At 38.7% G+C, this 12,578-nt stretch overlaps 1 protein-coding gene across 1 annotated transcript in view; it reads left to right on the forward strand.

Moving 5' to 3' along the window:
• tnmd (tenomodulin) overlaps positions 1-12,578 on the forward strand; it is a 177,725-nt gene that overhangs the window by 103,595 nt on the left and 61,552 nt on the right. Inside the window, exons 6-7 of the mRNA XM_041196164.1 lie at positions 1,870-2,010; positions 6,390-6,503. Coding sequence (XP_041052098.1) covers positions 1,870-2,010; positions 6,390-6,503 — 255 coding nt within the window. The remainder of the gene's footprint in view (positions 1-1,869; positions 2,011-6,389; positions 6,504-12,578) is intronic.

Consider the following 12,578-nt stretch of genomic DNA (forward strand, 5'->3'; position numbering starts at 1 on the left):
CTGTTAACACATTGGTTTAAACAGATCATGTGATCTTACAACACAGCATTATTCTTAAAGCTACAGTCCTACATTTCCCAAAATTATAATTACTACAGAAATTATGCTAAACACTTATAAATCACTGGTTAGGCTTCAGTTGGAGTTTTGTTTCCAATTCTGGGCACTACACTTCATGTAAGATATCAAGGCTTTAGAGAGTGTGCAGAGGGAGATTTACTGGCACATTTATCAACGATGAGGAACTTGAGTTACAAGGAGAGATTAGAGAAACTAAATTGTTCTCCTTGGAACAGAGAATGTTAAGGGGAGATTTAATAGAAGCATTCCACATCATGAAGGATTTTGATAAGAGTAAATAAGGTTAAACTGTTCCCACTGGCAGAAAAGTTGGTAACCAGAGGATATTGAGGTCATTGCCAAAAGAGTCAGTGGTGAGATGAGGAGAATTATTTTTAAGCAAGTTTTGATGTTCTGAAATTCACTGCCTAAAAGGATACTGGAAGCAACAGTAACTTATGAAGAAATTGGACAAATGCATAATACAAGGAGAGAAAATTGCAGAGCTCTGGTGACAGAACAGGGAAAGGGACTAATTGGATAGTGCTTTCAAAGAATTGGCACAGACATGATGGACTGAATGATCTCCTTCACTGCTGTAGGATCCTGTGAATTTAAAGGAATGCGTTGCTAATATTTTTTGCAGATTTGAGGTGGCGAAAGTGATTGTTATAGGGTGTGTGTTTAAAATACTTATATTTTTAACATGTCTGAACAAATTTTCAGAGGAATAATAAGGATAATATTCCAATTGTTACATTCTATTAGCACCACATGAAAATCCATCTAGTGTAGGTTTCCTATGGCAGTAAATCTTTTATGCCAGTGAAAAAGAAAACTAATTGAAGTAGTTATCAAGGCAGATCCAATTAATTTAAGCCAACTGCATATTTCAAATTAGGACGTTTTAACTTGCACCAGGCCCCTGTTATGCTAGCAGAACAAACTGGATACGATTGAACTAATTTCTCTAATATGATGAAATGACACCCATCTGTAAAAAAAATAAATCTTTGTGTAAAGTGCTCAGAAACATTTCAATGTAATAAGATACTATGTGAATCCATGTCATCATTGAAGGTGAGGCCATGGAATTTTTGATACGAATTGAGGAACTGACGTCAGTGCTTCATTTCACCTTTCTGTAACTGGTAGATTTGTTTAGTTGAAAAGAATATTTTTTTGGATTTGATTGACAGTTTTGCAAAACATGTACACATGGGGTTCTTCAAAATATGGCCACCTTTATACTTCAGCATTTACCTCAGGGTTTGAAGTCATATCCATTGACATGGGTCATTCTCATCACTGAAAAGATAGAAATGAATTCATTTCAACTAATATCTATTTAGGTGGTTCCACTGATTGCTGGCAGAATTTCCACCATTCCCACCTGAACAATAGAACTCTCTAAAGTGTCCTTCCATGCCCACAAGTCAGAATATTGCCCCCAAAGTACTAACAATTAAAATGTGCTGGGACTGTAATATCTCTGTGGCATTGTCAGTCATAGTTATAATGATAGAGCCATGGTAAATGTCTAATTAGCCAGAGGCAAATAATTATGCAGGATCAGTTTTCTGTTTCTTTCCATTTCCTTTCTTAAAACACGTAAACACATGTATATTTCATTAGTCAGTTGACACAATCTAGTCTCACAGACATGGTCAATCAAGACAAACAGGTTCAAATCTTGCTCTTTTCATAGATCCTGAGCTAAATTGCATGAACTCAACTTTTAAAAATGACCAAGTATTTAGAACGGCATTGTGGAATTAGAATTGTAAAACAAATAATATTTGATTTCAGGTTTATGACTTCTTCTACCGGATAAACATCAACGGGACTATCAAAGAAAGTTTAATGAAGATTGATGCTAGAAACAACTTTGAGACCTTCACAACAGGAAATAGTAGTGAGGAGTCTGTGGAAATCCATGATTTTAAAACTGTGAGTCAATGGTATTTTCTATTTTCCCCTTTTCTTCAGCCCACAAGTGAAAGTAATGCAAGTAATTAATGCACAGGTAGGGAAATCCAGAGTTAGCTTAAATCAATCAGTAGGTGCTAATGAACACCACTTTATTGCAAGCAATCATAATCCCTTTATTCATGTGAAAATGAATTTTCTTTTTGCATCTGCCAAATAATATGCTCAGTTTTCATCGAGAGCAGCAGTCATGTGCTCTGCCATTGTCTACGCAAGTGAGGTACAACATAAAATTCAAACAGCACTAAGACATTTTAGAGAATATATAAATACATATCATGGTGTAAACAGAATATGAATCAAGGATTTCCAACCTGACCTTGACAAGTCGCTTATGACTTTGTTGCTTGTAGGTTATGCTGCCAGGTGACCCATTTAATCTTAATAATAATCACCAATTCTTCAATGGAATCTGCTATCCATCCACTTTGGATTTTATAAAGTAGTTCAAGTAGAAAGTGCCAGTGCAGTCCTATGAAGTTGCAGCTGTAATGAAGAACTTTTAGACAGCAATTGATAGCAATTCAACAGCAGGTTAAATAGAGAGAGAAAAAAAATCAAAGTCGGGACTAGGTACTATGTAAGTTAAATGTCAATCAAATGCCCCATTCTGCTGTTAATGAAGCTACGAAAAAGTAGTTGCGTGTCAAGGATGGTGGAATGTCAGGAGCAAGTGGCAATAGATCAATGCTCAGAATCTTTTTTTTAAAATCTCTTAGAAATAGGTGTTTGAGCCACATCCCCTCAGTTCCTACTTGGCATTAAAGAGCTTTACAAACAAAGGGAGTTGTAAGTAGAAGAGAATACTGAGCCATTTAGTACTGGAGGCTATAACACTGAGCCATTGCTGTAGATGTCCTAGTGGAGGATGAGGCCAGAGGGTTCTTCATCACACAATAGCTGGGTGGTTCACAGGTTGCAGTTAGACACACTCTAGGCAACAAGTCCACAATAGGACCGGCTACCTGACCAATTCCAAAAGGATGGAGGCTCGCCACAGAGGGCAATAAGAGACAGTCACCTAAATGCACTGTGAATGGCAGAATAGGTCACTGCAGGGAGCTTCCACTGGCAACAGGTTATGGGTCAGCTATTTTGGAGTTTGCCTGTCCACTCAGGAGGCAACCATTTACATCATTTAACCCCTGCTCAGGTTAACTCAAAATGGGTATTTGATGCCAGCCTAGCAAGCAATTCCCACAACCCAAGAATAAGGATGTAAATGCATTGGAAGCATTGGGAGCAGTTCAGAGAAGGTTTACCAGATAATACCTGGAATGGGCGGATTGTCTTATGAGGAAAGGTTGGACAGACTAGGCAGTTTAGAAAAGTAAGAGATGACTTGATTGAAACATATAAGATCCTGAAGGGTCTTGACAAGGTGGATGTGGAGAGGATGTTTCCTCTTGTGGAAAAATATAGATCTGGGGGACACTGTTTAAAAATAAGGGGTCAACCATTTGAAACAGAGGTGAGGTGAAATTTTTTCATTCAGAAGGCTGGAACTCTCTTCCTGAAAAGGTGGTTGAAGCAGAGCCTTTGAATATTTTTAAGGTAGAGGTGGATAGATTCTTGGTAAGCATGGGGGTGATAGGTTATCAGTGGTAGGTGGGATGCAGATTTCAGGTTACTACCAGATCAGCCATGATCTTATTAAATGGCAGAGCAGGCTCAAGAGGCTGAATGGCCTACTCCTGCTCCTTGTTCGTATGTTCGTATATCACCATTTAGTCTGCTACATATATTTCAGCACTAAGAGCACTGCACATTGGGACACCACCATATAATACTTGCCCATTGATCAGTTTTTCAAGTGAGCTCTCTATTGGAAGTGATTAATTTTCTTCAGCCATAATTATAATCATAGTATACCTCTTTGCCATTTATTGATTGTGGACTGCCTGGAGTAGATCCTGACATTGTATTATAGCATCAAATGGGAGATAGCGAATTAACAGCTCAATATACTTCTCCCCCATTTTTATTTTCACTGACTTCAATAGCTCACCAAACTTTTCATTCCTATATTCTGAAAGAATGACCAACTGAAACATAATTCTATGATCTCATGCAGAGAGCTATGATAACTGAAGGATTGGGGATGAAATGCTGCTGTCCAATTTTTGTCCCACACTGGCTTCAAGCAAAGCTTCCCTGATGGGGAAGAGAGATACAATCATGAAATTACCTCTGTAATGATGACACTCTTAAAAATAATTTCTTCAATAATAAAAAGTGAAAATGCTTGGAATACTCAGTAGCTCAGGTATTTTCTATGGAAAGAGAAACGTTTCTTTTTGGTGATACTTCATCAGAACTGAGAGTGCTTAGAGAAGTAACAGTTTTTAAATAAGGCAGAGAAAGGGGGAGGAAAGATGTTATACATTTTATAGATCTTAGAGGAATGCAGAGATGACACTAGTTTTTAAGTTTGCAATAGGTTTATTTACAACAATTTTTAAATATCTCTGCAATCACAAAATGCCTGCATTATGCTTATCCCAGTCCTAGCTTCTAGCAACTTCTATGTGTTTACTTATCTCTGTGAGTCCACAGCCAGGCTTAACCAATTAAACAGTGTGCATAGATCAGTTATCAGATCTCATATAATCAAACCCAGAAGAACTGAACACTACAGGAAGCAAGAATGAAAGAGAAGGACTATAATAGGGTGGAAGCCAAGAGGGAGTAAATTACAAAAGGGATGATGGTGCAATACAAAAAGACATGTTAATTGGAAAAGTAAAGAAACAAAAGATGTGTCCAGAGCAGGTATATGTGGGAAAGCAGCATCACCACCAACAGCTCTCAACAAAAAAAATGGGAGCGGGCTGAAGTAATGATCTGAAATTGTTGAAGTTGAGACCAGAAGGCTATTAAGTGTCTAATCGACTGATGAAAGCTTCCTCGAGCTTATGCTGAGCTTCATTGGAACAGTGCTCTAATAGGCAAGAAAGTGGCAGTCACCAACATGGCTGCTTTTTCTGCTGCTGCCAGGTAGGCAGCTCTTATCTCCTGGAAGGGCTCAGCACCTTCAATTGGGCTCCTAGCTCACCTCCTAGCTAATTAGGCCTTTTGAATTTTGGGGTTGGGACCTGGAATTCATCTGAATGTTGGGTTCTTGACCCCCACATTGGAAATTCAAACCACATTTCAGATCAGTGGTCCTTTGTCACAACTAAGAGTCCTCTGGGTGTGCAAAGCAAACCCTTTAACCTCATCCCTTCTCACTGTCCAAGATCCCAACCATTCCTTCCAGGTGAAGCAGTGATTTATTTGTACTTCTTCATAGTGCGGTCATTTCTACATTGGGGAGATAGCTTTGCAATTTACCTTCATTTAGTCATCATGCATGATCTTAAGTTTTGGGCTGCCTACCATTTTAATTCTCTGTTCCACTCTCACTCTCACCTTGGCCTCCTGCACTGTTCCATCCCTTGCTACAATTATGTTAACATTTCTCAATTTTTGTAAACTGTATTTTGTATGTATATATATTTTTTGACAATTTTCTCCCCTGTGAATGTATGGCCTGTGGTCCCACTTAATGATGCCTTACCCTTACGCTTCTCCATAAACAATGCATCTTCTTCCTGACCTGCTGCCAACTCCTCTGAATGAATGAAGAGGACCGCATTGACACTATTAGGAACAAACTGCCATGGTTATTTCCTTCTATTCTCCTCAGGTAACTATCCTTGCTCACCAGAAATGTGCTACAACATCCATGACTGTGCCCACCAGCTCTTGCAGAGCTTCTTTACTGAAACCAGCTACAAACAGTTACACTTGAGCTATTTTCCATCCTGCACTCCACAGTCGGATTCACAGACTTTAGAGCAGTGGGGTCGAGGAGTTCCTAAACTGCCTTCAAAAGCATGAAAACATTATCACCACAGCTGCCACTTTTACCTCGCCACCTCAGAGTTTGCAGCTCTCCACTAACACCCAGGAAAGGTGCACACTGCAGTATTATTGTTAGCTCATACGTTAAAATGTGCATATTCAAAGAAAACATATGTTACCTTTCTCAAATGAACCAAAGGAACATTCCGCTGAAAATGTTAGGTGGAACGAGCATGAATAAGCATGTTACGTTCCAAGATTTTTTTTGACTATTATATTAGTTCACTGAATTGTGCCAAGTATTGCGTCAAATTCATCAACCATAACATCAGGAAGAAGGAGGTCTGTGTGTCTTTGGCACCTTCAGGCATTGGTGCACGTTTATGTTTTATTATTAAAAAAACAATTGCTACTGTTACTTTAATATTTTTTATTTCGCTTTGCTAGCACATCACGTCTGTACAGCATGAAGAACAAATTACATTTTTTTTTAGGGACTAACAGGGATACGGTTCGCTGGAGGAGAAAAATGTTACATCAAAAGCCAAAACAAAATTATTCTTCCCAATACTGCGCCCATCAAGAATGATGAAGAATTGATTAGTTTGGTAGGTATGAAGGGCTTCCAGTTCCTAGTCATTCCTACAAGGTGCAATAAATGCTTAACCCTTCCGGGGCTACAGTGTACACATGAAAAAAAGCTTTAATCAACAATTTCTCTGATTCTGCATCAATATCATTTCAAAATGGCTGGAATATTATTTCTGCAGATGGATTCTGACAACAAAATATACCGAAAGATGACAAACTCTTTCAGAAATCGAAGGGGGAGTCATGCAGCACTTTGGAATATGGCAGGCATTGGATTGAATAGCTAAATATGTTCAAAAATTCTGAACTGATCATCAATTCTGTAACTGCGCAAAGACTGTTTCATGTGCACATCACAGAATCCCACACAGATGTAGCCCAATGAAAACAAATTGTTACCAAGACAACCACCTTAATCTTTTCTCAGCAGTTCTTACAAGGCTAATAGTGGTCATGTGCGTGCATTTCTGGAGAGTTTGTGCTTTTTCACCACTGCCCATTTAGGATATATAAATACTTTCCTCGTAACAATTGGACATTGGAGTGGAAATCTTTGCAGCTCCTATCCGTTTTAGAAACATAAGAAAATAGTATGGGAAGTGGGATCATTTACTGGAGGAATTGGGCTGTTTTGTTTAAGACTAAGGTGAAGACTCATTGTTGGGACAGAGTGAAGTGGGTTTAATACATTCTACATCACACCTATGCTATGACTAACTTCATGCTGATCTGGGTAATCTCAGTTGGAAATTGGTCTATTGACATCTCTCACAGAAACTGTTTTAATAGGTGTTTCTTTTATGTCCCAAACATTTCACACACACAATAGATATTAGACAGCAATACCTCACTACTCAGTCCACTGTACACAAGTGGAGAAATTTATAACTTGCAGTGATATTGTCCTCTGTTTACTATAAGACAGGAGAAAAGTCAATTCGTTTTGACCATGAAAATAATACATATTTTCTGTTCAATGTATTCTTTCACAGGATATGGGTGTCACTGGCTAGACCAGCATTTATTGCCCACCCTAATTGACCTCGAGAAGGTGCTGGTGAGGCACCTTCTTGAACTGCTGCAGTCCATGTGTTGTAGGCAGTGCTGTTAGGAAGAGAGTTCCTGGATTTTGACTCAGTGACAGTGAAGGAACAGCGATATTGTTCCAAGGTGGTTTGGAAGGGAACTTGCAGGTGGTGGTGTTCCCATGTGTCAGCTGCCCTTGTCCTTCTAGATGGTAAAGATCATGGGTTTGGAAGTTGCTGTCAAAGGAGCTTCGTGAGTTGCTGCAGTGTATCCCGTGGATGGTACACATTGCTGACACAGCGTTTAAATTTGTTCAAATTACTGTTTCTGGAAATACACATCACTCCTCAAAATGCTTTTTACCTCAACTAATTTTTAATTCTTTACAGAGATTTTTCATTCAAGTTTGTTTGCTCTTCTCTTTTTTTTAAACTCTCTTTGTATTTGCTCCCTGTGTCACTCCAATCTCTGGGGCTTCAAATAATAACCTGATCCTTAATATTAGTGCTGTAAAACTTCATGGTGGTGAGGAAGGCTCTCTCCCTGCTTTGTTCCCTGTAGTTTCACTAAGAACTAAGGCTTGTAATCAGGCCAAACCCTTAAGATACTCAAAACATATACAAACCACAGATTTTAAAACAAAGCTTGATGTAACCTAGGGAAAGAAAACTTGCATTTATATCATGCCTTTCACAAGCACTGGATATCTCAAAGTGCTTTACGGCCAATGAAATACTATTGAAGTGTAGTCACTTTTGTAATGTAGGAAATGCGGCAGCCATAATGCTGACAGCAAGCTCCCACAAACAATGATGTGGTAATGACCAAACATTTTGTTGTTGTGTTGATGACTGCAAGATAAATATTGACCATGAGACCGGGGATAACTCCCCTGTTCTTATTCGAAATAGTGGGAGCTCTTGTGTCTGGCGGAGAAAGCAGATAGGGACTTGGCTTAATGTCTCATCTGAAAGACAGCACCTCTAACAGTGCAGCACTTCCTCAGTACTGCATGGAGCATCAGCCTTGATTGTTGTGCTCAAGTCCTGGAGTGGAGACTCAGACAGAGACGTTAATGCTACCAATTAAATCACCAATATTTTCTGATTTATCTTGATAAATGCATTTTCTTTAATACTATTGCTGGAACCTTTCATTGTAAGCTTTGATCCTTTACTAGACTGTACAATTTTCCTTTCTTACCACCTTACTTTGCATTTATTTATTCATGGGATGTAGGTTTTGCTATTTGTTCTCCACTCTTAATAGTCCTTTAACTTGCTAGGCAATTTCGAAGGACAGTTAAGAGTCAACCACATCGCTGTGGATCTGGAGTCACATCTAGGCCAGGTAAGGATGGCAGACTTCCTTCCCTAAAGAACATTAGTGAACCACATAGATTTTTACAGCAATGGATGATCGTTTCAGGGCACCATCACTGACCCTTGCTTTCAATTCCAGATTTTATTAATTGAATTTAAATTTCACTAGCTGCCTTGGTGGGATTTGAACCTGTGTCTCCAGAGCATTAGCCTGAGCTATTGGATTATGAGTCCAGTGACATTCCCATTGCACTTCCATCTCCCCCATGTTTGCACATTCTAACATGCAGAAACAGACGTACACACACACACAGACATTTTGGCTGTCCTCTGCTGAAATGCTGATGTTTGGTTTGAGGTGGAGAGGAAACAAACTGTCTCCCCAAATGGTTGCGGGTGTTGGGTCAAGTGAAATTTCCAAGAGTAAGAGGAAGAAAATTTTGTTAGGCAAGGGTATTGAGAGATATGGATCAAAGACAGGTAAGCTGAGTTGATCAACTATGATCTAATTGAATGGTGTAACAGGGAACAATTGGCCTATGTTGCTATGGGACCTTTTAACTACACGTGGAGAGGCTCTAAAGAAAGACAGCGAAACCCTTGGTAAATATCAATAAAAGTACAAGAGACCATTTAGCATTGCATTACATGCTTGTACTTGTATCCATGAAAAACAGGCCTTTATTTCATTATCTGCAGCATTCTTGATCATCAGAGAACAGGACAGCACAAAAGGAGGACATTTGGCATACCATGTCATTGCTTTCAAAGCACATAACTGAACTCTTTGCTCATATCCCTGCAATTATTTCTCCTTTAAGTATTTATCCAATTCCCTGTTGAAAGCTGCGACTGAATACATATCCATCGCTCTATTGGGCAGTGTATTCCAAATCCTAACTACCCATTGCCAAAAATAGCTTTTCCTCCAGTTGCCTCTGGTTCTTTTGCCAGCACTTTACCTCTGATCCCTCTGATCATCGACCCTTCTGCAATTGGAAACAGTTTATCATTATTTACTCTAACAAAGCCTTCATGAATTTAAACACCTCTGTCTAATCTTCTCCAATATGTATTACTCTATCAAGCGGATTTTGAAAGTCTATATGCACAACATCAACTGCACTGCCCTCATCCAGCCTGTCTGTTACCTCATCAAAAAACTCAATCAAGTTTGTCAAACACTATTTGCCCTTAACAAATCTGTACTGCCTCTCCTTTATTAGTCCATGTTTATCCAACTGGCTATTCATTTTCTCTCAGAGTGTTATTTCTAAAAGTTTCCCCAACACTGATGTTAATCTGATTCATATGTAATTGCCAGGTTTATCCTTCTCCCCTTTTTTGAACAAGGAAATGTTTGCAATTCTTGCATCAAACCCTGTGTCTAATGAGAACTGGAAGATTGCAACCAGCAATTTCCACAATTTCTATCTTTACTTCCCTCTAGGATGAGTTCCATCCAGAATGGATAATTATCTACTTTAAATATTGCCATCTTTCCTAGTACCTCTGTCGTTAATAGTTTTTACCTCATACTCGAGTAACTTCCTTATTCAACATAACTTTGGCAAAATGTTCTTCTTTGGTAAACGCCAATGCAAAATACATCATTGTTCCTTTATTTCAATTAGCATAGATTTTTACTTACTTCTCTGTTCTCTTAAACATTCATTTTTACACTTTTATTTCCCACCAAACAACATAGTAAAGGCTCACACACCTCCATGCTGGAGTACAATCCTGCACAGTATTCCCTGCAGATGCTCAGTCACTGGCAAAGATCCGTATGCATGCAAAAAATTAACATTGCACAACTTAGAGCTACCCTGTACTAATTAATAAAAGTCTTGGTGCCACTGCTCTCTCTCTCTCTCTCCTGGCACCTTCCCAATTTATTGCATTTGATTAGACTCCCCACCCCCACCCCCCCTGCTCCCACCCCACCTTCACTTTATAGGATTCCATTATTCATTCCTGTAACTGCAGTGAGAATACTTCAAAATCTTCCCATTCTTAAATTCACTGATGATAAGCTTTGATCTGCTGAAAAATATTTGTTTTTCAATTTCTCTCTGCAGCTGTGCAATGTGCCAAGGGTTTACCACCTGCGGCCTTTGAAAACACAAAAGAGTTTCATTTTTGGGAATTTTGACTAACAATCATTATTTAATTCCTATATGGATGTGAATCCTCAGAGAGTATTCACCAGGAATGAATAGTTCATTAGTGCTTTTTGCTAATCACCACATTTTACTTCTGACTATACCATTAAAATTTTGGAGAATGGAAAATATGAAGCTTTTGAGATTTTGTCCATTCAGGACTTCTTCTTGCCTTGCTATATGAATTTGGGGGTGAATTCCAAAAGTGTAGATAGAACTAGATTACTCTGATAAGCACATTACGTTTTGAGATTTTTAAGCATTTTTCCCTTCAATGGAAAGAGTTTTAAAAATGAACTAGGTTCTAAGTTTTAAACAAATTGACTTGACAAAGGTTTAAAAAGAATGGGACCACAGTCTACAGGCACTGAATACATACACAGAAACCAGACAGGTCAGTTTGTGAAAGGTCATGGTTTGGAGTCTGCTGCAAACTGTTAGAACATGGGTCAATTGTCCTATGCCAGGCTCATTAGCCTAGGCAGCAGCTATTCATTCTGAGAACAGCAATAGATGTTTTACTTAAACCCACACCCCAAGAGAGAAGGAGAAGAAGCCAGTTTTATTGATGTGTCTACTCGTGGATCACTAATGGAGAGGAATTCAGTGTCACAGCCATCCGCCTTGCTGGGAACACATGGGGCAATACATGAGCAGTCAGGTTTTACACAAGAGAATGTGAGATGTGGTTGTGTAACTTGAAGCTGGAAACAAAAATATAGGAGCTCAGCGTTTGTGGTTGGAAATTGCCTGGAAAGAAACACAATGTCAAAAAGATCCAAAAGGGATAGGAAAGTTGATTTTTTATTTTTACACATTTTTCATAGGTAGAAGTAAGATTTTGTTAAGTCAGACAGTTTGCTTTGACTATTACTTGGCGAGAAATAAAGCAATTGAATGCTTTGCATCCAATCAAATTTCACCAAATGTTTCAACCTGCCTTCAAATAGAGGGCACATGTGATGGGCACAATATTCAGTGCAGATAACAAAGGCATCATACTGTCACAATCCTGAGTCATACCATTGCATCATTTGATTTCAAGCAGCACGGGCACATAAACCTAAGCCGCTCAGCTCTCTTACAAGAGTGACTATGTCACTGTGGCTGAAAGAAAATCAAAGCAGACCCAAAACCTTCACCTAATCTTAAAATATTAGTCTTTTTAAAAACTTACACACAAACCATAATGGAAAGGGAAAGACCTAGTGGTCCATCCAACATTTCCCATGTAACTGTGACATCCTCAGCATCACAATAAATACCAACCCCATCATGGAACTAACCCATCTAACAAGGGAATGATAAACTTTGACCTCGCTGGAAAAAGTATCCAATTTATACCTATATCACCACTCAAAGGATACTGCTTTAAAAAAATCACAAAACATTCAAGTACCCACAAGTAAGGCAATGAATCCATTTTTGCTTATTTGCCTAGACTAAAAGTTGAATTCTGGCAAATCATCCTAACTGAGCAAGAAAATTTATAACTTAAGATCAAGTCTTCTGTTAAGTAAAAATGGAAAACTCTCAAAAGAATTATGGCACAGATGGAAGCCATTTGGCCCATCATGTC

The sequence above is a fragment of the Carcharodon carcharias genome, chromosome 9 (genome assembly GCF_017639515.1).
Source record: "Carcharodon carcharias isolate sCarCar2 chromosome 9, sCarCar2.pri, whole genome shotgun sequence".
NCBI classification, from domain to species: domain Eukaryota; kingdom Metazoa; phylum Chordata; class Chondrichthyes; order Lamniformes; family Lamnidae; genus Carcharodon; species Carcharodon carcharias.